Source organism: Salvia hispanica, chromosome 4 (assembly GCF_023119035.1).
Source record: "Salvia hispanica cultivar TCC Black 2014 chromosome 4, UniMelb_Shisp_WGS_1.0, whole genome shotgun sequence".
NCBI lineage: Eukaryota > Viridiplantae > Streptophyta > Magnoliopsida > Lamiales > Lamiaceae > Salvia > Salvia hispanica.
Window position 1 is genome coordinate 18,137,078 of NC_062968.1, and position 26,446 is coordinate 18,163,523.

Here is a 26,446-nt window from a genome sequence, read left to right on the forward strand (position 1 = left end):
GTCATTTATAAATAAGTTGGGATCACTAATTAATTGACACTCCATCTGTCCGCTATTAGGAGTCCTGTTTTTCCATTTTGGTCCTCTGCAAAAGGAGTTCAGGTTCATAATTACTATAAATGGTAAAGATGCCTTATATTTCACTACCTCACTCCAGTCACATATCATTTAAAATTAATATATACAAATGCGACTCATATTCTACTATATTTTGAAGGTTTTACATCTTAAAATGACAACAAATTGAGATTATAGATTAATTTTAATAAGCGAGATGAGGATTAGGGCCGAAGCGTAATCCAATCTAAATTGGGAGGTAGCAAAGCCCATGTATATTAGGAGTATTATTTATTGGGTTAATTAAGGTTAGGTTTGGTTGGACCCTGGTTTTCATTGCTTTCAACCTCCCATCTACCTAACATCGCCTTCTTCTTCGTCGTCTTCAATCTACTGTTGCTCTGAATTCGTAAGTCCTTTTATTGCTTTTCAGTTATTTTTATTACACTTTCAACCGGATTCCCATTGTTGTAGGATTGAATTTTTATGGAGTAATATTAAAAAACTTACTGTTCATCTGCTTCTTGATTAAGGTTAGTTTCTAATTGGTGTGCTTATATAGACGGAGACCTCGTACCTATATAGCCAGAGTTTGGTGTTGATGCCATGGAGCTGAAATTGGAGTGTTTAAATTGGTTTTCTACTCTTTTAATTGGATTTCCAACTTCATATCTCATTCATGAAAAGCCCAATTAACTCAAACCTAGAACACGCGCCGCTGTCTTCTTCTTCTTCTTCTTCTTCTTCTTCTTCTTCTTCTTCTTCTTCTTCTTCTTCCTCTTTCTGTAAAATTTCTCCTTCCTATCTGCATTTGTTCTTCATTCTTCTTCACCGTCTTTCATGTGCTTTTCAGGTGATTTTATTCATTCTTCTTTCTTCTCAAATTACAACAAAAATTAAGTCTTTCAATACAATGAATATCTTCCAATCTGGATGGGGCGGGCCATTATACGCCCCTCAAAACAAGAGGGGTTCTATTGTGTGAAAAATTCTCTCTTTTTAAAACATTCATGCGCATATACTGCAATATCCTCCAATGGCTTTGTTATTCTCTGAAATATACTAATTTTAATAGTCCATTGTAAATTGTTGTTTTTCTGGTGATTTATACTATCATGCAAGTATATGTATAGGCAGAAGAAAAGCTGCATTTTACTTTATTGATCGAGTATTAATTTGCAGACTTGTTCCTGCTTGTGATGGCATTTTCTGATGATCTTTGCTGTTAGAAGGGGATTTAGCATTGTAAAAGTCGAGGCTTCCTTGAAAAGTTTATGCACCATGAAAGGAGAAAACATAGATGATTCATTAGGTTCGGAAGGATTTCCTGTTTTACCCCCTATAGTTGCAGGGAACAACAAGAAAATTTCGTCGTCCAAAGTCCAGGTTACACCCGAAATAGAGAAGAAGTATGTTCATCGTGTTTATGATGCAATTGCTCCCCACTTTAGCTCTACCCGGTTTGCAAAATGGCCCAAGGTCCAAGGGTTCTTGAACGCTCTGCCCTCGGGATCTCTCATTTTAGATGCAGGGTGTGGCAACGGGAAATATTTGGGGTTGAATCCAAATTGTTATTTCATCGGTTGTGATATCAGTGCACCCCTTATCAATATATGTTCAGATAAAGGAAATGAAGTTTTGGTTGCTGATGCAGTGAATCTTCCTTACCGAACTGGTTATGGTGATGCTGCAATCTCTATTGCAGTCTTGCATCACTTGAGCTCAGAAAGTAGGAGAAAGAAAGCTGTCGAAGAATTGATTCGAATTGTGAAAAAAGGTGGTCTTATTTTAATCACAGTTTGGGCTAGGGAGCAGGAAGATAACTCATTGATTAAGAAATGGACTCCCCTTAGTCCAAAATACGTCGAAGAATGGATTGGACCTGGTAGCCCTCGAACGCGTAGCCCTTCGTCTTCAGTTTCGCTAGAAAGCATCTCAGAAACTGAGGAAAGTGTTTCTGCAGAGCAGTCTATGTATTTACCTAATCAGTCCGAAGATGAAAGATCCACTGATATCAAGTACCCGAGCTGTAGTGATCTAACACGCAGCCCTTCACCTTCAATTCATCTAGAGAGCATCTCAGAAACTGAGGAAAGTGTGTCTGGGGAGCAGTCGATATGCTTACCTAAAGAGTCTGAGGATGAAAGGTCTGATGAAATTAAACACCCAAAGTCCAGTTATGGGCCTCTTTCGTCAGATTCTACAGTTAAAAAGAGTAGTCTATGTCAGCAAGAATATTTTGTGCCATGGCACTTACCTTATCATCGAGCTGAAGTAAGTGGAGCTTCTTCAAATGCTGTATCTAATGGTTTTGCACGGAAAGATGATAAGAAGGGTGCAGTTGTGTACGACAGATATTATCATGTTTTCAGTGAAGGTGAACTTGAAAGGTGAGGCATTTTTTTAATATTACATTAACATGATACTAGTTTATAATACTACTGTTTCTAAGCATAATTAGAATAATTTGAAAACTAACCTTTTGTGAGTTGTAGTAGAAGTTCTAAATCTCTGCTATAGATCTCTTTGAAAACCTTGATTGGTGATTCCGTGATAGTGCTGGTAACGAGTTCAACCAATTCGTGGGAAAAAAGGCCGCTCTCCATTGATGAGGAACTCATGTTTTGCAATGACAACGACCAAACTTAACTTGCTAACTGGTGTATAATTGACATTTCATTCTTATAGTATATTGATAGTATCATTAGTGCTGAGGCCTGAAGTACAGATGACAGAACTTGATAACTATTTTGACCCCACGCTAGTCAATATCTTGCTACTTGCGGTACCTTGATACTGTCTTGAATATCTGTTTGCAGGTTAGCCAGCAATGTCGAAGGTGCTGTCATCGTGGACAGATTTTATGACAAATCAAACTGGTGCATTATCCTTGAGAAAACTTCATCATGAGAATGAGTCTCGTTACCAGCAAGTATTGGAGTAGGTGATCTTGCAACCCGGGAGAATTTGTCCTCGGACAAAACTTGGTTTTACAAGATATTTATTGTTCGGATGATTCTAAACCAGGCCCACGTCTACACTCCAACGAGGTATAAGACCAGTGCCCGGCACTTGGACTTGGTTGTTTTGTGATTTCTTCAGCCGTGTTGTTACTCCATTGTCTGTGCTTCTTATTGTTGTCGATGGACTGTCGTCATTATTATATACGATGACACACAACATTTAAGGAAAATTCTTCTTGAAACTTATTTTTCCAGAGATGAAGCTAGACTTGTCTGTGTTTTTATTTTACTGTGGTTGTAAAGATTCAATTTGCTATAAAAGATACTCCTTGTTCTAGTGTACATCCACTGCTGAATTAGTCTGAAAATCAACATTAGCATTGTTTTTTTAATTTCATTTTATTAGTATTATATTTCAGTAAATTATGATCAAGATCGTAATATTTACAAATTACTTATATGTACAAAGTCATATTTTGTTAGATTTTATCTCTAGGCCATTTAGACTTTCAGATTGATGATCATTAGTCATAACGATAATTTGTGAAGAATTATATGTCAATTGTGTCCAATGTTGGATATATAACATATGTACTATATACATGTAACATACACACCTAGCAATAGCTGGTGTCGATTTCCAAAAATTGATTAAAATTATTGATATAAATAAATATGATAATCCAACACATATTTGAATACTAAAACCTACACTTATTTAAGCAAAAGCAGCTATAGAATGATGTGTTCACATGGTTGGATAAGTGCTTTTGTTCTAAATAAGCATCAACCTGTCCTCTTTCACATATACTATGCAACAACTAAACTCTTTTTCACAAAAATAAATCATCACAAAATCAATACTACTTCCCCACTCCTTTTTTTGCCTCCATAAGTAGTACTCATGAGTTTCCCATTTTGAACTCTCAAAATTATAGTCTCTCTCTAATATCTTGATCCACAATTTAGCTAACATGAAAATGTCGTTGGGCCGTTTTCGCAAGATTATAAAGGGGTTCACTATCTTCCCTGCCCCGTCAAGAGGTGGTTCCGGGGCGGTGGCGCCTAGGCGGAGGTCGTTTGATGGGGCGGCGGAGACCCCGAAAACCTCATGCAGCAGCTCTTATTATTTCTCCTCCAATTCACACAAGAATGAAGCCATTGCAGATTGCATTGAGTTCTTAAACAAGTCTTCGCAGGAGCCATCTGGAATTTAATTTATTACTCCATGTATCTTCTCTTTCGGTATTTTTTTCTTGTTTTTGAGGTTGTTAATATGTAAAAATGGAAGCACAAGTTTGGTTCTATAGCCAGCTTTTGCATGTATATTTCATGCTCCAAGATTGATTGGAACAAGGTAATAAAATCAAAGATATTCCTGCCACTAAAGTATACACTACTGTTATTTTTAGTACAACATAATTGTCAAATATGCATAATATAGTTATAATGATTGAAGTTTATTTCTTGTGCATTCTCTTTTTGTTTTTTGTATTTTTTTGTGTTATTTTTTAAAATTGTTTCATTTTCATTAAATAACCAAAAATAGGTAATTATATGATATTGATCATTATCTTTTGGAGAAGCGTAATTTTTTTATAGTATTAAGGAAATATTGATCAGTAATATGGAGGATTGATCATTATCTTTTTCTTATTTAATATGGAGGATGATTAAGTAAACTGGAAATTCATTTAAAACCTATCTATTATTTTCAATTAAATAGGTACAGTACATAATTAAATTAAGGGGTGATATAATTAAACTATTAAGTTTGGTTAGATTTTGGTATGCTCCACCACTTTTTAAATTGAAATATTAAATCACAAAGATTCAATTTTTCTCAACAAGCAATGTCAAAATAAAAAATATTTCAATAAATAGGAGGGGAATTAAGAAAATAAAAGATTGTATAAGAAAAAATATTTATTTGACATTTTGTGCATGAATGAGACAATTGAGAAAAATTAAAACTTTGTGATTTAATATTCAAATTTGATGATTTAATTAACGATTATGTCACAGTAAATTAATATAAAAATGTAAACAATAAAAATAAACATTATTGAAATTGAAATGGATGATTTTCCAACAACAGTCAATATAGGAACCGCGGACCGAATCAACGAAACAAAGCAATTAATCTTCCCTCAACTTCAAAATCTTACTACTGTTCATTGCGGCTCTTGAAAAATGGTAAACCTTTCTCTGCTCATGGATTTGTTTCTATCTTTAATTATTCAAATTTTAGTTTGATTTCCGGGATCACGAATTTGTGTCGATTATTTCTCGCAGATCCGGTTCATACTGTTGCAGAACAGGCAAGGGAAAACCCGATTGGCCAAATACTACATTCCTCTCGAGGAATCCGAGAAGCATAAAGTTGAGTACGAGGTGAATTTCTCCTACTTCATCTCTCAATTCATTTTAATTCTTAACCTCCTCTATTTGTACGTGTGAATCTTGAAAAATCCTATTCGCTTTTCTGTTGCAGGTTCATCGTTTGGTTGTCAATAGGGATCCCAAATTCACCAATTTCGTGGAGGTGATAATATCTCTCAATCCGTGTTTGTGATTCTCAAGTTTCCATTTCACATATGTTGTTATTCTAGTTATTTCTTGTATTGTGTGTGTGTTGGGGGATTGAAAGGTGAATAGAGTGTCAAAAAGTTACATTCTTTTAGTTCTTTCTGTCTTTTTCATTGCTTATACTCTTATGAGGTGTTGATTTTGGATGATAGCATAAGCTAATTTAATCTATACTTCGATGAAGTGAACAATTTTGAGTTTGTATGGTTTTCAAATATTCAATCCTATGTATGTTAGTGTAATCTATCGCAAAAAGTAAACACCTCTTTCTGAATTTTATTCATCGAGGCTCTTGTCTGGGTTGTGTTTAAAGAAGCTTGATGTGTTGCTGACCAAATTTTTAATTGCAGTTCCGAACCCACAAGGTCATCTACAGGCGATATGCTGGTTTATTTTTCTCATTGTGTGTAGACATTACAGATAATGAATTGGCTTATTTGGAGAGCATTCACTTATTTGTCGAGATACTGGACCATTTTTTCAGCAATGTGTGTGAGCTAGATCTCGTATTTAATTTCCACAAGGTATGCTGCTCATTTGGCAATGTCTTTTACTGATCAACTGTTTGCTCACTGTGGCAGTTGGATAGTCTGATATTTCGTTAAGAAAGTGCAGTGAAACTTTTGTGCTTCATTACCTACAATTGAGTTGTTTAATCTTCTTTTAAGCTTTGCCAATTGGGATTGTGTTTCAGTATGCTTTGTTAATTCAAGGGTACATATTGTTTTGTATCTATTCTTGATTGTTAGCAATATTTTGAAGTATTTGTTTTGCACCTTATTACCTCATGAGCTGGAAATCTTCCGTTGGACCTATCCAAGCTTAGTTTCACACATGGACGCTACCAATTATCTTGGGCCTAAAATTATGTGTGCCCCAGCTTCCAACACAGATTGATTTCTAATTCTTTTGGTATTTGGATTTATAAGAAATTTTGTCTCAGTCATGATCATGATAATTGAACATTTGGCCTGTCAATGCTTTAGTGTCACTGTGTGTGCTGTTTGTTTTCCTCCCCCTTTCTTTATTATTCTTTTTAATGCATATGTATCCGAATGCTAAATTCAGTGGAACAATGTAAACAACATGTGTGGGTGTGTGTAAGTAACTAGCAAACCTGTCTTTGGGTACCTACTATTAGTAGGTTATTACTTGAGAATAATTGTATGATCTGAGAATTTTTGCACTTCAAAACACGGATGGATGTATTAATTTAGTTCATTTGATGGTGCTTTGTGCATTTATTTCAGAGCATTACTCAGAATATCATGTTTACTTATTCATAGTATTTCATTGGCCGCACATCTGATGAATATTCGTTATACTGTACAGGTATATCTCATACTAGATGAGTTCATACTTGCTGGGGAACTCCAAGAAACTAGCAAGAAGGTATAATACTCCTATATTTTTATTACTGAGTAGAGGTATATATTGTTACTCCAATTTTGGAATTTTATTTGCGAGCATGACATAACCACCCTTAATCTCATCTGAACTACAAACTAACAGTGGATATAGCTGCCATCTTAACATATAAACAAATGAATGTTAGTTAAATGTTATTAGATGAATTGCAGTAGTAGCTATATCTGCATTAATCTATTACTGTCATGTACAAAGATGTTTATCGTTCGGAGAAAAATGGGAAATGGTGTTCTTCTTCCCTCTCCTCAGAGAATGGTTTATGAATCATTCATGCCATGGAAGTCTTCCTTGCTAATTTCTTGATTTCATTTTCTTATACCTGAACTGTAGGCAATCATTGAGAGAATGGGAGAATTGGAAAAGCTGGATTAAAGATTGCTACGAGGTCAATCGGGCTACACAATACTGTTATTCAGCTAAAATCGGCTCCTGCGTCTCTTGTATCGGCTTATATATTTATCATTTGAGATTTTTAACTTCTGGTTTGTAAAGAATGCCCTCAAAATTATCCTTGATTTGGAAGTTTTATTTGGATGCTTGTTGATTAAGAGCTTTGTAGGAAATTGAAAAGGATAATTTTAAAAAATGACCAATTATATCATAACTTTGACACTTTATTCAAGTGTCTCATGACGAAAAATTTCATCATGCCGAGTTTTTGAATTTATCAATGTAACACAAACATGCATAAATATTAAAGACATGATTTACTCAATGTATTAAATAACAGTCTCTTAACTAGGCTAATGTTTTGTCTTCACAATATTTTCGATTGTCAAATTATACCTAACTTCTTCCAAATTATAGACTATGAAATAATTGATAAATATGTCAAAGTTACGTTATAATTGAACTTTTTTTTTAAATTGACCAAACTTTAAGTTTTTTTGGGCAAATTGCCCTTGATTAATTGAAATTTATTAGAAATGGAATGATTCTTATCCGAATAAGCGAAATTGGTTTAATTATGTGCATTGATTGAGAGAACAATTATTTTAATAAGTTTGTTTTCGAAAATTACAAAAGACTTATGCTACAATTGGTAAGTTTGAAAAAATAAAAGAGCAAAGAGAAACCGCTCCATAATCAACGATTGGTTGCCAAGTATGGTAATTAAGATCTGAATTTCCTTTAATATTAAAGCTTCAAAACCACTTTTATCTGCAATTTTCATGCAAGGAAAGATTTAAATTTATACCATCCAGAAATTTATAGACATCTAAAGATCAGAAATGAAGTTTTCAATTAAGTGATCAATACACAAATTTCAGTATTATCTCAGTTAACAACTTTAACATCCTCATTTTTATTTCATTTTGGCAAAATGCATCTGCTGGTTCTTCTACTTTTTCTTTCAATCATTTCTTATTTAATGGAATTTATGAAGCAATTAACTCTTCCATTATCTAAATAGACTCTTAGCTAACGGACAAGTTAATATTTCTATTAATTACATTAAACAATGACTGGTTGAAATAATAAATAAGAGTAGAAACAAAATGGAGTACTTGATATAGTGCAATTAGGATCCATAAAAATAAAGAGTGAAAATACATAGTAGTATGATTTTGGCTTTTATTTTCTAACTGATAGTACAAGCGTGTGGCAAAACAACTTTTCGAGTAATATTACCATGAAATATTGAATTACGACCAGCTAACACAATTTACTTGGTAGAATCTTTTTTCTCCGTCTTTTAAATCAATACTTGGAGTAATCTCGAGTATATATGCGTACAGAGATAAAAAAATAAATTGAATTATAGGAGTATTAACTTCAACTGATTTTATCTTGACTATTTCTATATCTAAGAAAAAATAAACTTATTTTCAATTTCTTGATCATAATCTAAAGAAGAGACCATAACTTTTAAACTAGAAATTTGTAATAAACGGTCTGATTGGTAGATTTGGGAGAGTCGCCGTAACAAGTACTCCCTTGGTTGTATTAATAAATAGTTAAAATAAAAAAAAATAGTAAAATAAGAAAGAGTAAGTAAGAGAGAATGTGGCAGAGAAATTAAAAGAAATGTGCTAAGTACTATACTATTTATCCAATCATAATTTACAATAGATTTTAATCTGCTTATACAATAGAATTTATTTAGTTGAATATTCAGAGTCAGTTACAACGAAAATGATTTCCCAGTCATATTTGAATATAAATAGCAGAGCGTGTATATTTATTCCCAATTTGGAATGTTAGCGTCATATTGAATTCACAAACCACACCACAATTGGGTTAAACCCTAGCAGAGACCTTCCATCTCAAATCAGCCGACACGTGGCACAACACACGGATTTTCTTTGCCCCTTTTATGCTAACCCCAAATCAAATGCTAAAACTAAAACACCCCCCTCCATTCTTCCATCTCTATTCTCTTCAATCAACACAATCTTCTCTCTCTCAAATCCCTCTAATCCCCCTTTTATCACTACGGAAAGCGATTTCGAAATTCCAAGTCACAGATGGAGCAGGCCGCAACTTCCACCAGCTCTCCGTTGGCTTCTCCAACAGAGGACGAAATCGCCGTCGCCGAAATCCTGCTCAATCTCAAGACCATGATGTTGCCGCTATCTGAATCGCTGCCTGATTGCAATTGGGGCTGCCGGAGGAAGAGATCTTGCCTTGTGTCGCCGCCCTCAATTAACACAATTGAACACAGAAAAACTCCAACCACTCGCACCACCGCCAGCCCCGACACGCCGCTCATCTTCTCCGCCACTGAATCCGATGATAAACCCAAGCATTCCTCCAAGAAGAATAAGGCGAGCCTTAATTTACTCAATTTTATCAAATTGGTTGGATTTCTGGATTTCAGCACGATTTGTTCCTTGATTGGCGTTAATTTACAATTTTAACCTCTGGATTTGCAGTCAAAAGGAAGGGAGGATTACTTGGATTTGATTGAGGAAGAAACAAAGCGGAAGAAGTTGCTCAGAGGGGTAAGTTCGTCAAATCGAATTTCTGTGAAAATCGCGTAATTTCTCTCTCATTATCATCTTCTTCTAATCTGAAAAATAGGAGATTGCGAATGTGAAGAAATACTACGACAAGCTCAAGGAAACCAACCGCCGTCTCAGAGCAATGAAACAGGAGGCGATGACCAAGTGTGGATCGGTGAAAAGCGGGGAGCCACGTGGATTCGATCTGAACCTTCCAGCTGAAGAGGAATCAGGCGGCGTGGTGATATATTGGCCGTTGGATGATGATAAACGGGCCAGATCTGCCGAAGCAAGGAGGAAGAGGATACGAATAATCAAGTCCAAGTCGACTAGGAAATAGTAACACCTGCTCAATAACTAAACTAAAATCAATTTATTCTTTTTTGTTTCAAATTAGCCACTCTAGGAGTAATGTTCTTTGGGGATATATTTTTGTAGTACTATATTCCATCAAATCTTTCAAGATTTGGAGAAAGCGCTAAATCGCGCATACTATATTACTATTACTATTACTATTATTATTATTATTATTATTATTATTATTATTATTATTATTATTATTATCCTAAAATATATGGTAAGTTCGAATATTTCATTTTATTGTGAGCGACCCATTGGTTATAAATTACCAAACTTGATTCTAGAAAAGTACTAGTACTATATGTGACTACATAGAGACGAATTTGATGAAAACATGCTTTTAGTATGTGAATACGTGAAGCTGTGTGTTAGTGTGTTGTCGATTGCCATTCTTATTAATGATTGCGTCTACGTGTGAGAGCGTAATCGGGTAAGGGAATATAAAGTTTATTACGGCTACCTGCGATATTTGTGGAAAATATTTATTTTTATTTTATATGTTAAAAGTTGTAGTAGTCAAATATCTACAACTCTTTCAACCATATAGAAATTTTAATTTGGTTGTGTACTTGTGTATACTATATCCATTCATATCCACTATAGTATACTGATAATATTTTGCTCGAGAGAGTTAGACTCGAAGCAGTGTCGTTTGACTTGTTTCAATAGATATTCAGATAGTGCAGTGGTACCAATATATAGAAAGGTATATTATTTTTAAAAAATAAAATAATAATATAAAATGCATTAAATAATATAAAGTGTAATACCTTCTCAAATATCTTCCCATTGAAGAATGTTTTTCATGAAAAGAAGACAAATATAGTGGTTATATGATTTTACCTCTCCATTTGATGGAGGTAAAGATACATCTTCAAAATGGGAAAAAGTATAATACATTCTCAAATACCTCTCCCTTTGGAGAATAATTTTTCATGGAGAAAAGGTAATATAGTAGTTATACGACTTTACCCTTCCATTTATCTCTCCCCTTGGAGATGCTATTAATTATTCGTGTGAAGGGCCACCAATCTTTTTTAATTTTGGTAAGTTTATCTCTTTCATACAAGTGAGTGAAATGAGTTAGTGGCGATACGAGACTTACTTAATATTTTATGGTAAAAAGTGAAGTGGACAATAAATGAGGGGTGGACAAAATGACAAAATAGCAAAGCGACTCACACTCACGGGGAGAGTGGGCATCACCGCGCAACTAGGATGCCCTTTGGGACGGGACACTTGCAATGACATCCCTTAACCATCCTGTCCTGATGGAACGAGATGAGATGATTAAGGGACATCGTTGCTGACAGTGGCGGACGCAAAAATTATTAAAGGTAGGGGCTTAACCATAGTATTTTTTTGACACTCTAAGTGATAATTTTTCTTTTTAGGATATCTAACTTTAATTGACACATTTTTAAAATGAAAACATCATTATCTCTATTTTATTCTCTCACCATTTAACTTTCAAAACAAGTATTCTATCTCTTACTTTACTCTTCCTTAACTTTAACTATTTATAATTATTTTTTTAAAACGAGTGCAGAAAATGAAATGACTCTACTACTATGAAACTAATAGAGTATAAAATCTCGTGCCAAATAAGAAATGCTCCATATAGGATAAGACGAAGGAAGTATATTTTTATACTCCGTGGTATTTTAGCTAAAGGAATTAAATTTTAATTTGGAGTAAATTTTAGTTTCTGCTCAATTTATGCAACTTGTTAAGAAATTTCCATTGCTAAAAAATTATACTATATAAATTAACTAAATTTAATAATCAATTAAATTTATTAGAAAAAGTCTAATTGGGAGCTCAAACGATTTATCTGATAGCATTAAAGTGCGTACTCCATATCACATTTTAAAAGTGATTTTTTTTTATTTAAACAGATCTTCTTTTTCCTAAAATTCGGCAGTCATTTTTTTCTTTCAAATCTTCTGCAAGTTTTCTGTTGTCAAATTTATTTAACCCTCCATATCATTCAGCTCCAGCGATTTAGTCTTCAATTATTATTAATTTGGAAAGGGCTAAAAACTGTTTTCAATGATACTAGATTTTAGAAAATTAAAGTGTATATCTGAATCCATCCGAATTACTATAAGTTATCAAATTTCATTTAATTAATGTTTATTAAGATGGATACATAGGACCTCTACATGCATCGAAGTTCACTTTAAGTTTCTAAAAAATAATAAATTAAACATTTGTATGATCTTATCGTTTCCTCCCTTAATTTTCATTGCTTTGTTTATGGTGAAACTGAAAACTGAAAAGGTTACGCATACAAGTTGATAGAAAAAGATTTAACGAAGATAGATAATTGCATAACTTAAACCATAAAATGTGCGATGTGACACAACAATCTCTTAAATCCATTTCCAAGGCAAAAAGCTAAAAGAGAAAAATAAATAAAAGTATATCTGAATAAATCTAACTACGAGGCAACTAATTAGAATCAGACTGATATTTAAATTTTCTTTGAAGAAATTGAATGCTGATCGTGTAAATCACAACAAAAATAATCCGAAAAGTGGGAATTAAATTAGAACTACAGCTGCCAATTTTTTGACATACACAATATTTTGCATTTCATCAAGTCTTGAAATTCAATATTACAACAATAATATGAAAATGTATCATCTATCTTTGTGTAGATCCATGTTTGACTGAAAATTCAAGCCTTTCCAACCTTGGTTGAATTGTTTCCATTCCTCCACATTCTTGTAGCTAAATCTTCGAACAAGAACCAATACTCCCCAAAGAAGCCCCAATCCCATGAAAATGCATGTGCTGATAAACAAATCACCACCACCAGACACATCCAAATTGGCCACAAAATCTTCAATCCACCACGTCCATCTCCGACCCCCCGCAGCCACTGATCTTGTTTCAACACGAGGCTTCTTTTCGACTCGCCTTTTCGCCTCCTTGTATCGATGCACCAGCCATCGCCAGAGCTTGATATTCTCCAATAATCTCAATAACAGAGATGCGGCAACTACTACTGCTGTCACTACAACAAAGCTTGAGAAGTTGAGACCTTGAATCGTAGCACAGTCGATGAACGGACCGAGGAGGCTGAGGAGACGCTTTTGGCGTGTGGAGATGAGGCCTTTGTTGGTCTTCTCAGCCTTGATTTTACTATTAGTAGATTTTTTCATGATCATATGTTTGTTTAGTGAGATGTAGGATGGATTCTTGGACATGAAGTTGTTGTGAATTAGGACCAGTTTATGAGTAGGCTGTTTTGCAGTTATTTTGTTAAGGTGTGGCAAGGGCTCCATATGCATAATTTTCATCATGTTTTCATTAAAATGGAAGAGTGGGAGAGGGAGAGAAGGGAGATGGAGATCGGGATTTGGTGGAAGTAAATTAAATCGATAAAATGTTGAACCAAGGCAAATGCTTGCTTTGGAATTGCAGGAAAATTGGTTCTTGGAGTGTTCGCTTTAGCTTATGAAGACAATGGTTCGGAGTGTATTTTTTGTTTCATACTACATGAAATACTATTAGCCTAATTAAAAATGATTATTAAGTTCTCAAACATAAACATAATTAGATCAATGTTTCTTACCTTTGTGAGGACTTGGGAAACTGAATCTCAATCAGCTATTGTAGGATTACAATGCTGTCAATGTGTATGCCAACTAAGATTGAAAATGAAAGCAGCAATGAAAAAAAAAAGAAAAGAAATTACGGGCCTATAACAGTCCAATCAATAACAGGCCCAAAAAAGAGAGCCTGTTTGTAAGGCAAAATAAATAAAGCTCCAACTTAGATAGAGTAAATATTTCTTAGAATAAACTTATTGCCCGCGCAGGTTCGAACCCTGCTGTCGACGCTTTATTTATTCATATGTGAGATTTGACCTTTTTCTTGTCATCAGGATTCTTTTGGTCATTGCGACATCAACTAAATCCATTTACTGAAACAGTAAATTCAACACGATTTATAATAAACTAATTAGAGAGTACTATATTTTATACTATGAAAATGAGTATTGAGGATTTGCCTAAGTTTATGAATAATAGTTTTCACTACTACTTTTAGGATATTGCACAAACAGGTCACATTCAATTCTAACTTTGTAATTTCCGACAAGCAAAATGCGGAACACGTGACATGACGACAATGCTTGGAAATTGGAATAGAGGCCTTCCTTTCATCAAGCCTATTCATCTTTGGGAAATTGATCTCTAATATCATGAACTTTGTCCAGATTTTGGTTTTTCCCATGAATTTTTAAATTAGTATCATAAATTATGAACTTTCAGATTGGTTTGATATTTCCCACGGCTGATCAAGAGTAAAATCCGGCTAGCTTAGGGCATCCACAGCGGCTGAAAAATTCAGCCCCGTCTCGTCTCGGAGAGACGAGACGCCGGCGAGACGCCGCTGTGGCGTCCATCTCGTCGCCCTCCCGTCCCGTGTCCCGTCTCGCCGAGGCAGCTGGCGAGACGGTCTCGCCACGCGCTGGGCGACGTGGCACGTCGCTGTTGGTGCGTGACGCCCACTCGCTGACCCCACGAGTGGGCGTCGAATATCCGATTTTAATTTTAATTTTTTTTAAAAAAATCGATTTAATTTTTTTTAAATTAACGGTAATATTACCATTTTTTTCAACGGTAATAATTTTTTTTTTCTTTTTTCTTATTCTATAAAATACACACTACTCTCTTTCATTCTCCATTCCACACACAAACACTACAAACACCACATCTATTCTTCTCTCAATTCACTTCTCTTTCCCTCTCCAATTTCTTTAAAAATGTCCGGTGATGGAAACTCCAGCGGCTCCGGTGGCTTCGATTTAAACGTGTTTGGCGACTGGGAGGGCATGTACAACTCGCTGGCTCGTTCGTCAACGCCGGGCACCGAAGGCTCGTCGACGCCGGCGTCGTACCAAGCTCCACATTTCGATCTGGATGCATACTATCGTCCCTCCCCCCCTCCGAGGGCAACGCAGGGATTGTCCCAAATTAGGGAGAATTTTCAGGAGGAACACATTCCGGAATACGTTCCGTTCAGCAGCGGTAGAGGCTCCGCCAGCCGCGATACCGAGGACGAAGAGACCCCGGTGGAGGAGGATCTGGGCCGTCATCCATACAGCTCCAAGGAGATGTTGGCTCTATACACCTCTTGGCTCACCGTCTCGTACGATTCCATCGTCGGGAATCAACAAAACAAATTGTGCTTTTGGCAGAAGGTCACTGAGCTTTACAACACAGATTCAAAGCCGAGAGGGAGTCGCCCCCGCACCGTGAAGATGCTCCGCGGTCATTGGGACCGGGTCGACAAAGATGTCAAAAATTTTTGCGCGGTCTACAGGGGTGAAGCGAATCATTACCAAAGCGGAGCCAGTGAAGCCGACATTCTGCGAGCGACGATGCGCATCTTTAGAGACGATGTCAAAAAAGATTTCAAGCATATCGATGTTTGGCAGCTGGTCAGAAACGAAGATCGGTGGGCTGGCGGTGTCCAGTCCTTGAGCTCGAAACGTACGAAGCACACGGGGGGTGGCTACTCGTCTAGTGAGGGCGGCGGATTAGGCAACGCCTCACATGAGGCTGGGGACACGCCCACTGAAGCCGGTGGCTCCTCCTCCGGTTCACGACGTCGGCCGCAAGGGACCAAGGCGGCGAAGGCGGCTAGAGGGAGAGGGAAGGGGAAGGGGAAGAGCCGGGGCGAATCAAGCCAGGCGGGCGCGGGCGCGGGCATGAGCTCGAACACTTCCCTGTGGTCCGTATACATGCTCTCCACGATGACTGACACTTCCAAGATGACGCCTACCCAATACGAACATCATGTTCTCGGAATGCAGGCGATGGCAAGGCAACTTGATCTTCAGCCGGGTGGACCGCCACCGGCTTCGGGGGATGATTCGCCGGCGGAGTAGTTTTTTAAGTGTTTTTAATTTCTAGTATTTTAAATTACGTGTGTTTTTATTTTTTTAGGATTTTAATTATGTGTGTTTTTATTTTTTTAGGATTTTAATTATGTATTTTTTTTATTTTTAGGATTTTAATTTGTAATTTTATTTTATTTAATGAAGTGTGTTTTTTATTAATTGGATTTGTTGAAAATAAAAATGAAAAATGAAATTGAATGAATAGTTAAGAGATGAGATGGTTAAGAGATGGACTGATGTGGGTGCTATCTCTTAGTTAAGAGATGGAGTGAAAAGTACAGTGGGGCCCATGAATAGTGAAGAGATGAGACGGTTAAGAGACGGATAAGAGACACCGCTGTGGATGCTCTTATATGGCATTTTAAATGCTATTTAGCAGAATTCTTATAAGTTGCATGTCATGTTGACATATCTATTTGAAATATTAAACACAATACTACTTTTATTTAACAAAATAAAACTCTAAAAATAAAGAAAACAAAATAAATTTAATAAAAACACAAAGAATTCAATTAGAAACACACACTTGTAACGTTACGCCACAAAAATTAAAACCCAAAAACATTGTTTCTCTTTTTCACAAACACTAGGAATATATTTTAGGGAATTTCTTCAATAATTTTTGAATTATTAAGGAAATACCAAACCAATCTGAAAGTTCATGATTTATGGTACTAATTTGAAAGTTTATGGAAAAAACCAAAATCTGAGCAAAGTTCATGATATTAGAGACCAATTTCCTTTAATCTTTTAACCACAAACTCAAATATATTTCAATAATTGCTATAAATATGAGTATCTACCAATGTTCCTTTTCGACTTTGTATTAACCACTTTTTTCTTTTTCATGTTCAATGTCCGTTAGTCCACTAGGTAAGATGTATTTGGCTTTTCCATTATATATTTATAGATGATGAGCAAGTAAATCACTCATAAATTTCAACCAATCTTCCGAGTTTTGGAGGCGTCGATCACAGCACGCTCGGCAGATCTAAAACTCCAATAGTCGACGTCGTGAAGAGCAACACAGTCTCCGGTAGCAGAGGCGATCCCGACCTGAACAAACGGAGGTAGCAATGTCCCCAAATCATACTCATATTCAAGAAGACGCGTTTCTTTTTCGCACTTGAGATGAACATAAATCAAGCCAACGCCGTCGTATCGTATGTTCAGCTCCGCCTTCTTCCCAACGCAGGAGTCTCCGAACTCCACGAAGGCGTCCGATTTTACAGAATTGATATCGATCCCGATGTGCCTGAGTTTATGGCTGGGATCCCACTGGTTGGAGAAGATGTCGAATTCAACGGCGAAGAAGGGGGGGCTTTTGCCTGCAACGTCGAATAGGCCAAAGTCGCCTCCGTAGGCGCCCTCTGGGATGGTGGTCCCAGCGGGCGCCATGAAGAAGGCGAGGCCGTCGCCGGCTGGGGCTTTGGCGGGTGTGACGGTGAATTCTATGGTGGTGTTGAAGGAAATTAGTAGTGAACGTTCCCACAACTTGAAGGATTTGGAGTACAAGATGCGGCCGGTGCTGTGGGGCTGTGGGAGGCCGTGGGAGTCGGTTTTGGTGAGGCGGAGGGAGGAGGCGCCGGTGGGGACGTGGGTGTCGCCTTGGTAGGTTAGGTCGGTGGGGGCGGAGGCGAAGGAGGTGAAGGTGAAGTGGGTCTCTTGTGAGATAGCATTTTTGGCTAGCATTAGGAAGAATGGTATGCAAAAGAGGGGAGGAATTAGGGTTTGGAGAAGGTTGGTCATGATTTGATTTGGTTGATAGTGGTTGCCTCTTTAGCTCCTATTTATATTAGTGTATTAAAGAGAAGAAAATGAAAAAAAAAGAAGAGTCATAGGAGAGAAATATTAAATACAAAGACTAAAATATCTTTTAAATTTAAAAGGTGAAAAAGGGCAAAATAGTCCAAATTACAATGTAAAAGTACTTCAAATGTAATGAAATCTTTATCTAAAAAGGTGATATTTTTTTTACGAGATACCTGAAATATGCAAACCATATTGTCCAAGGACTTTCATTATCTAGAAATATGAAAATAGAATAATCTATAAATATAGAACTTAAATTCCTTACCACAAATTTAAGTCAATCAGCCGATCATGCCTTGTCTTAAGATTCAATTTCGGCATTGAAACTAATTAAATTTCTTACAACTGCCTACTATGGATATGTAATCGTGTCTTGTCTTGGGATTAAGTTGGCATTTGAAATTATATTTATTGCGCCTATTCGTTCCAGCCTCGCTCAAGCATATGCTACAATGCATATACCAAAAGTGTACCTATATAAGATAGCTAACTCCAAAAAAGAAAAAAAGTTAATTAAGAATGTATATTGTTTATCTACCTTTTCAAAAAGTAAGCATATCTTAAATATTAAACGTAGTGATTTTCAAAAAGCAGGTAAATGATTATAGATATAAATAAGTACTTATCAAATTTATTTTCTGTGTGAATAAGAGGTGAATATATATTTTCAAAATTTAAAAAGAGTTAGTAGAGCAGTGTGTGATAGTGGGAGAGAGGTAGAACAAGATAAAATGAAGAGACTGACTGCGAAAAAGGGAATTCCAGCCTATAAGGCCCAAACAATATTGGAAAGTCTTCAGAAGCAGCCCACTTCTAGTCCAAACCGAGTAAAGAGAAGCTCTACTTTGTTTGTGAGAGAAAATATTGCGAATTTTTTAGGTGGTGCGAGCCAATCGACTCAATCGAGGACGACGACGATGTTGGGACCTCTTCACCGTCATCGGGTCAGACCAAAACTGATCGTTTAGACTTGATTTTGACAGCAATTGAAGAGAATAATCAAGCCATGAAGAAATTACACAATGTTTTTATGTATGGATTAGGGTTTTTTGTTGTAATACTTGTTTGTATTTTCCAGTTGAATTGATTTGGTGATGAACAACTTTGATTTTTGTTGTAATGCTCTTTTGTATTTTCGAGTTGTAATTGGATGTGTTTACTTGCAATTGAATTGACATTTGGATCCTAAACCCAAAAGCAATAACAAATAACAAACTTTGCACATAAAGTGTTTGATAAAAGACCCATTCCAAAAATGAGTTTCTTGAAGGAGAAACCGAATGATCATTGTGTTGCTACTAGTCATGTTTAGTAAGTATTGTTTGACAGTAGCATTTTAGGGGCTACTAGTCATGTTTAGTAAGTATTGTTTGACAGTAGCATTTTAGAGGCTGAAATCACTAAGCAGGCTAGTTTCTTAATTGGATAAAAAAAACAAAAATTGGCAGATTTCATGTCAAGATTTTGGAGTTGAGAGAAATCTTGAAGATGATTTATCAGCCGGTAAAATTGGTTATAGCGTGGAATACTATCATTGCTGGTTATGCAAAGTGGGGAGAACTACAATGGTGTTTGTGGTTTTTCAAGATGATGTTAGAGGAGTCTTTCAGGCTTGATCAGTGGACTTTGAGTGCAGTTTTAAATGCTTGCGCTGAAACAAGTGAGCCGTGTTATGGTCATATGGTTCACGGATTTATCATAAAAAGTGGATAGAGTTCTACGGTGGAGGTTAACAATTCGGCTCTTAGTTTCTATACTGACTTCGGTTAAAAAACATGAGGTTCTTGAATTAGTCCAAGCTGTGGGGATGTGTAGTGATGTTTCGCGGAATGCAATTATCGATGCTTATATGAAGAGTGATCTTCAAGAAGCTCATCTTGTGTTTCAGCGTATGCCTGAAAAGAATCTTATCTCATGGACATCAATGATCACTGGATACATGAGAAACGGGCGTGGAGAGTGTGCATTAACCTATTTTATTGATATGGTGAGGAATCGAATCAGGCCAGGTGAGCAAAAGAAATTGCAGATTAATATGCAGAGCCGAAGAATGTGAGTGTTGGCTCGTTGGAGGCTCTTTTTGGGTCATACTCATCTCAAGGTTGTGTTAAGATGGGTGCGGAGATAGCAGAACAGCTGCAGCTGGTGAAGCCCGGCGATGAGATGAGCTATGTCATGCTGTCGAACATGTATTCAGCTAGCGGGCAGTGGAGACGAGGACTTTGAGGAAAGCAATGGCTGACCACGGCATTAAGAAAATGCCCGGCTGCAGCGGGGTCAAAGTGAGGAATCATGTAACTACATATTAATTATATGTAACTCAATTAATAACAGATAATATCATCTCCACTTTGTTTATACAACACCACCAAAAATGACAATACCACTTGCTACTACATGTCAAACTAATATCAATACAAATTTTCCAACCACAGACAGAGAATTCAACACTAATCTGATACATGTTCAAAACCTGCATAATCAATGTCCAAAAAAGTAATACACAGTTGCCCAAATCATGTCCAAAACCTGGTCATAACATGTCCACAATAACTTAATCAACATATACAATCAACACAACCATGATAGGCACTACCCAAATATAAAGTAACCGGCAAAAGTCATGTGGTACGACATCTAAATGCAGATTATGTTACAAAAGTTCAGATTTTTCTTCAACATGGATGCGATGAACTAGCTTAGTTGTCACCCGTCGCCGAAGATGCCAGATTCGCATACATGTCAGCTATGGCACTCATACAACGTGCCCTGTTGTGGCCGGGTTGGCGACACAATGCACATTTTGGCTGCTCTTCGGACCGCTTTCGTTTCTTGCCTGTTGATGAATGCACCAAACAAAGTTTAATAATCACCATAATCACCATAATACACTAATTCGTGAAATACAATGGATAGTAAAATAGAATAAGTAATACCTGGCGCAGGTTTCGGGTTGCTCGTTGATGCCGCTGACTGGCGCTCTGGACAACTTCTTTTGTTGTGGCCAACTGCACCACAAAGTCGGCACTTATAGTCCGACATTAATCCTTTCCTAGACATCATCATAAATCCATCTCCTTGTTCTCTAACATGCACTTTCCGGGCTGCCCGAGCCTTTGCTATTGTTATTTGTCTTGTCTCTTCAACGGTCTTTTGTCTAGCACCCTTGGGACGTCCAGGGAGTTTGGTAATCTCGGGTGGCACAATATCAGGATACTCGGTCCTCTTCCACAGCTGTAGACCCAACACCGGGTAGATGATGAGGGCGTAGACCTGTTGGAACGTAGCCTTGGAGTATATATTGGAGATGAAGCTATCCACGTTCTCTGATGTTGTCTCTATAGCAGTAATCGCGTGTGGACAAGGCCGTCAACATCCATCTCCTGCAGCTGCACGTTTGCTCCCTCAGATTAACCGAAAACTGCTCATCTCGAGCTGTGTTCACTTGATAGATCCACTCGGAAGCCTCCCTTACCATACATTCTCCCACTTTCTGTTTTGCCTTTTCGAGCTTCTTACGGATTTTTGGCCCAAACACATCATCCATTCTGGCACCCATCTTCCTCGTTGTAAATCTATCCATCAGGTACATTCGAATGCACTCTAGCATCGCATACAACGACTTCTGACTAGCAAATAGTAACACCTTGTTATAACATTCGGAAATTTTATTGACAAGGATGTCACATTTTGCTTCGAACCCGAAGAAGGCTCGACTCCAATTCTCCTTCCTTGTGTGCTCCATCAACCATTTGTATGCGCCGTGACTTTGATTCTTGATTTTCAATAAAGCCTCATCAAATCCATAAGTGTTGGTAGCGCGGGCTGCCTCCCATATTTTATCCTTCAACTTTGACGAAGGAAACTGCTTCTTGAAATTGTTGTGCATATGCCAAACGCACATACGGTGTTCGGCATGCTCAACGCAGGCCCGCATAGCGGCAATCAGACCTTAGCAGCAAAGTACCTTCTGTTTATCTGATATAAATGTCCATTTGTTGGAGTCAGTTATCTCCAGATCCATGACTAGAAGTCCCAGAAACCAAGTCCATGTCTCCGTATTTTCAATGTGAACAGCGGCATGTGCGATTGGAAATATCTGATCATTCGGGTCGAGCCCGACGGCTGTCAGAAGTATTCCCTTGGCTTGGCCTTTGAGATGGAACCCATCTAGCCCTACTAAGCGGCGACAATGGCGTTTGAACGAGATCTTACATGCTTCGTAAGCTATATATATCCCTTTAAACCTGTCAGTTCCATCGGTAAGACGATGGGTCGATAAGACAACAGTGCTACCAGGATTACTCCTTAGAATTTCTGCCCTATAATCTTGCAATCGCTTGTATTGTCTCACCAAGTCCACTTCAATCATCTTACGGGCTTGCTGCATGGATCTCTTAGCCTTTCCAGAAGATATGGTGATCTTCATGTCGGAGTGCACCTTCTCGATGAACTGCCCCACCGTCATGTCAGGGAAGAGTCGGATATCTTCCTTATACTTCTTGCTCAGATATTTAGAATTGGCACATCCATGGTTGAATGAAACCCCACCACATTTGTGTTTGTTTCGTAGTCGAGAAATCTGCCAATAGCCGTTGATTTTAATAAAGCGTATCCGCACATACCACGGACAAGAGGGGCCATTCTTGCTGCTCAGAACTCCTCTGCAATGCGCCACACAATGACTCTTGTCATTCTTCTTCAACCTTAACTTCTTGCCCTGCACCACTCCTTGATGTCGGATGAGTTCAGTAAAGTCATCCTTGCAGTTGAACCGCATTCCAACTTCCCAACGCGGGTCATTAAAATCAGTGGCTTTCTTGTACCTCCGAGTCAAGAGTTTGTCGTCGTAATCCAACTCATCTTCAGTACCTGAACTTGGTGAGTCACTGTCACTCGTATCACCAATGTGTTCCATCGGATGTGTCGACATCTGATCCACCACCTTTTTCCAGCCTTCAACTTGGACAGCCATGATGGCATCTTCTTCATGCTCGTTGAGGTCATAATCGCTATCAATAAAAGAAGGATCATCCTCGGGATCTTCATCAACAACTCGAGAGCTATCCCCATCTACCTTATTTTTCCCCTTCTTAATCGCTTTCGCCTTGTCATTATTCTTAGCCTTCTCACTGGTCTCACTCAATTTAGATATAATGAGTGTATCACCAGTTACATCTCCACCCCTTCTATCACCACCAATACCATCCCCAGTCCATATATCAAAGTCATCAGCCCCTACATCCGCATATCCCGAATTACTAGCCTCTACATCAACGGCCCCAGTTCCTACATCACTTAAACCAAGCTCTTGTGATAAAATCTATCAATATATAAAGTGAGAGTTTTTGGGGAACTTTTTTAAATGCCAGTTTTGCCCTTTTTGGCGGGAAACTGGGCATTATAACAGCTGTATTTTTATGTTTTTTTAATCAATTTTCTGTTAATATCATAAATCCTGTTAAATGTAGCTTGATTGTAGTATTTTCGGCCATTTTGTGGAAAGTTGTGTAGAGGCAGGCCTATATCTGCCATCATGAAGGCCTACTTTCTATATACTATTCTATTACAATATTTACTATTTACTACTATTACATTATGTATTTATTTCATTCTTTCAAGCCATTCCATGCTCCTTTAGACATCTTTGCAATCCATACCTGAAAAATTAAATACATCATTAGTTAAAATATAAGCAAACATTCAGGAGTTATGGAATGATGTTACTAATACAACATTTTAAATAAAATATATATCATTTGCTTAATAATATAATTAGTATTCACTTCCCTAACTATTATTAAAATCATAAATGAATATAACTCAAATTAGACTGTATTGAGAAAACAGTACAATTCAAGTATAATTTGATGGAATTAATGTGTATTTGGTAGTTCTATACTAACCTGATTTTAAACCAAGTAGAGCTTTACTTCAAATAAAGTAAGACTGTATTGAGAAAACATAATAAAAGAAGTTGAGTTTGATGGAATTCAATGTGTATATGTTAGTTCTCTACTTATAATGTCTTAAACCAAATAGAAATTCAATTGAAATCATATAGTTTGTAAGTTTCTTACCTTTTCATATTATAATTGTTTGTTATTTATGTTTGTGCACGAACTGGAAACAATCTTTGTTCCATCTTCACAAAGCTATTTTGATTCTGCTTTAGTCATTGGTTCCTGTAAGGTACACAAAATATTATATTACTAATGTGCATCATCATCAATGTGTGCCCTTCTATGATCATTCTACAGAAACACTCTCTTTATCCTAGGAGAAGGCGGCTGGACCACGTGTCATTAAATTTGTCAATCAGAGAGGCCATTCAATGTGCCATTATTTTCTATTTATTCTATATATGTTGGCTATCTGTATCTATCTATTGAATTCATTCAAAAATGATTTATGATAAGTTCCAAAATCAACTGGAAAAATATTAATCAAAATATAACAACATTTATGAAATTTTCATAAAAATAACTAAAATTATATGATGAAATCTGACAAAAAAAAGGAATTTCAGACCATTTATGCTATATGTATCTATTATTGAATTATTAAGTAAGAGATATCTGAAGTCATTAGATCTGCATTAAAACCCCAAAAAGTTATACTTATATGATCTGTTTAATCTACTCTTGAATTCAGGAATATCAAATATGTAATACTAATCTATTTTCTTTTTAATCAAATTTTCATCTAATCACTTATTTAATTCAAATAAGCACTGCAAAACGTTTTTGAACAATTTATATTTCTTACCTGTTGAATTATATTCTTCTTCTTCTTCTTCTTCTTCTTCTTCTTCTTCTTCTTCTTCTTCCCCCTCTTTCAATTATGTTTGTGTGTAGACTTGAACAGATTCTCTTTCATTAGTATTTACATCATCTGTAAACAAATATGTAAATTTTTCTTTCATTAGTATTTACATTATCTGTAAACAAATATGTAAAATTATCAGTATTTTGTAGACATAATAAATTGAATATATGACATACCTTTTATCTGTCTTTTTTCTCTTTTCTTCCCATGATGGCAAATTCTGTTGTAAACTCTAATAGCTCTCATGCTTGAATCAGTCCTCTGCAGGTCTATAAAATGATTATGTTGTAATCACCTCTATACAGTAAGGTTTCTCTCTCTCCTTTTTCTGCTATAGTAGAGGCGGCTCTTGTTTATTAGGGTTTTATATAACCCTGTTTATTAGGATTTTATATAACCCTATTTGTATTCCTGCAATAAATGCTATTGTTAAATAGTAAAAAATCCCAAAATAAGCTATTTAATTTGGTGCTGATTGGGCCCATTTATTGAACATTCAAATGCAATTAGGTTTTAATGTTTCCTTATTATTCATTTAAGAGCAGCTGTTTCCTGAATTGTTCAAAAACGTTTTGCAGTGATTATTTGAATTTAATAAGTGATTAGATGAAAATTTGATTCAAAAGAGAATAGATAGTATTACATATCTGATATTCCCGAGTTCAAGTAGATGAAAATTTGATTAAAAAGAAAATAGATAGTATTACATATCTGATATTCCTGAGTTCAAGAGTAGATTAAACATACCATATAAGAAAATAGATTAGTATTACATATCTGATATTCCTGAATTATTTTTATTATCATATAAATTACAAAACTTAGTTGAGTGGAAGGTCATTCTCATCATTCTGTTTTCTTGGGAAGTGGCAGATATTTCTAGGTAGTCCATGCCTCGATTTGTTCTCTCTATAAATATTTCCTTCTCTGAAGATTAAAATCCAAACTACATTATTGTTTAAACGGTTGATAGGTAATATCTAAATAGTTTCTGACACAATATGAAATGGATATTTGTTATTTCTTATTTTTTCATGTGAAGGGTTTTTCTCATCATTATGTCTTCTTTGGAAATAGTGTTCTTTTTTACACTGCAGTGCTGCCTAATATATCTCTATAAATACCCTTTCCTGTTCATTCTTCAATTACACATTTTCTATCATTTCCTGAATTTCCTGAATCAAGCCATTCCATTCACTTCCTAAGCTCTCTTTAGGTAGCTCTCAAAGATTTCAAGCACTGCAAATCTCAAGTTCTGTCCATTCATAGTTTAATCTTTTTACATAAACTCTTTTTATACATTAATTGTTTCTGGTTTTAAATGGTCATTCATTTTTATAATCTTTTAACTGTTAATTCATTCAAATGTTATAATCTCTATCATTCTGTGGTCATATGTTGTATTATATCTACTGAAAGAGTTCTAACCTCATTTTATTGCTTTTCCCTATTGTTAAACATTTGTTTGACCATCTGTCTTTTGTGAATTGTGATTTACCATCCTTTTGTCACTTCAATTGGCCTTCTTTCACACCTTATTAGCTTTT

General features: G+C 36.3%; 4 protein-coding genes across 4 annotated transcripts; 3 read left to right on the forward strand and 1 right to left on the reverse strand.

Annotated features, from left to right (window-relative positions):
- Nucleotides 1–375: 375 nt before the first annotated feature.
- LOC125218285 (tRNA (carboxymethyluridine(34)-5-O)-methyltransferase) lies at nt 376–3,394 on the forward strand. The gene is made up of 3 exons (XM_048119922.1): nt 376–466; nt 1,240–2,447; nt 2,877–3,394. Exons 2-3 carry the CDS (start codon nt 1,270–1,272, stop codon nt 2,965–2,967), a joined length of 1,269 nt encoding a protein of 422 aa, XP_047975879.1. The 5' UTR covers nt 376–466; nt 1,240–1,269; the 3' UTR covers nt 2,968–3,394.
- A 1,737-nt stretch (nt 3,395–5,131) lies between these two features.
- LOC125223477 (AP-2 complex subunit sigma) lies at nt 5,132–7,585 on the forward strand. Its single transcript, XM_048126645.1, has 6 exons — nt 5,132–5,216; nt 5,316–5,414; nt 5,515–5,565; nt 5,960–6,133; nt 6,942–7,001; nt 7,368–7,585. Exons 1-6 carry the CDS (start codon nt 5,214–5,216, stop codon nt 7,407–7,409), a joined length of 429 nt encoding a protein of 142 aa, XP_047982602.1. The 5' UTR covers nt 5,132–5,213; the 3' UTR covers nt 7,410–7,585.
- A 1,792-nt stretch (nt 7,586–9,377) lies between these two features.
- Nucleotides 9,378–10,500, forward strand: LOC125223672. Its single transcript, XM_048126925.1, has 3 exons — nt 9,378–9,805; nt 9,914–9,982; nt 10,062–10,500. The coding sequence occupies exons 1-3, from the start codon at nt 9,506–9,508 to the stop codon at nt 10,320–10,322; spliced, it is 630 nt and encodes a 209-aa protein (XP_047982882.1). The 5' UTR covers nt 9,378–9,505; the 3' UTR covers nt 10,323–10,500.
- Nucleotides 10,501–17,198: 6,698 nt separating this feature from the next.
- LOC125220514 (agglutinin-2-like) lies at nt 17,199–18,008 on the reverse strand. Its single transcript, XM_048122677.1, has one exon. The coding sequence runs from the start codon at nt 18,006–18,008 to the stop codon at nt 17,199–17,201; it is 810 nt and encodes a 269-aa protein (XP_047978634.1).
- Nucleotides 18,009–26,446: the final 8,438 nt, after the last annotated feature.

Coding starts and splice junctions, on each gene's coding strand:
- LOC125218285 (XM_048119922.1), top strand. CDS start 1,270: ATGATCTTTGCTGTTAGAAGGGGATTTAGCATTGTAAAAGTCGAGGCT. Junction 2,448..2,876: donor AGTGAAGGTGAACTTGAAAG/GTGAGGCATTTT, acceptor ATCTGTTTGCAG/GTTAGCCAGCAATGTCGAAG.
- LOC125223477 (XM_048126645.1), top strand. Junction 5,415..5,514: donor AGCATAAAGTTGAGTACGAG/GTGAATTTCTCC, acceptor TTTCTGTTGCAG/GTTCATCGTTTGGTTGTCAA. Junction 6,134..6,941: donor TCGTATTTAATTTCCACAAG/GTATGCTGCTCA, acceptor TATACTGTACAG/GTATATCTCATACTAGATGA.
- LOC125223672 (XM_048126925.1), top strand. CDS start 9,506: ATGGAGCAGGCCGCAACTTCCACCAGCTCTCCGTTGGCTTCTCCAACA. Junction 9,806..9,913: donor ATTCCTCCAAGAAGAATAAG/GCGAGCCTTAAT, acceptor CTGGATTTGCAG/TCAAAAGGAAGGGAGGATTA. Junction 9,983..10,061: donor GGAAGAAGTTGCTCAGAGGG/GTAAGTTCGTCA, acceptor TCTGAAAAATAG/GAGATTGCGAATGTGAAGAA.
- LOC125220514 (XM_048122677.1), bottom strand. CDS start 18,008: ATGACCAACCTTCTCCAAACCCTAATTCCTCCCCTCTTTTGCATACCA.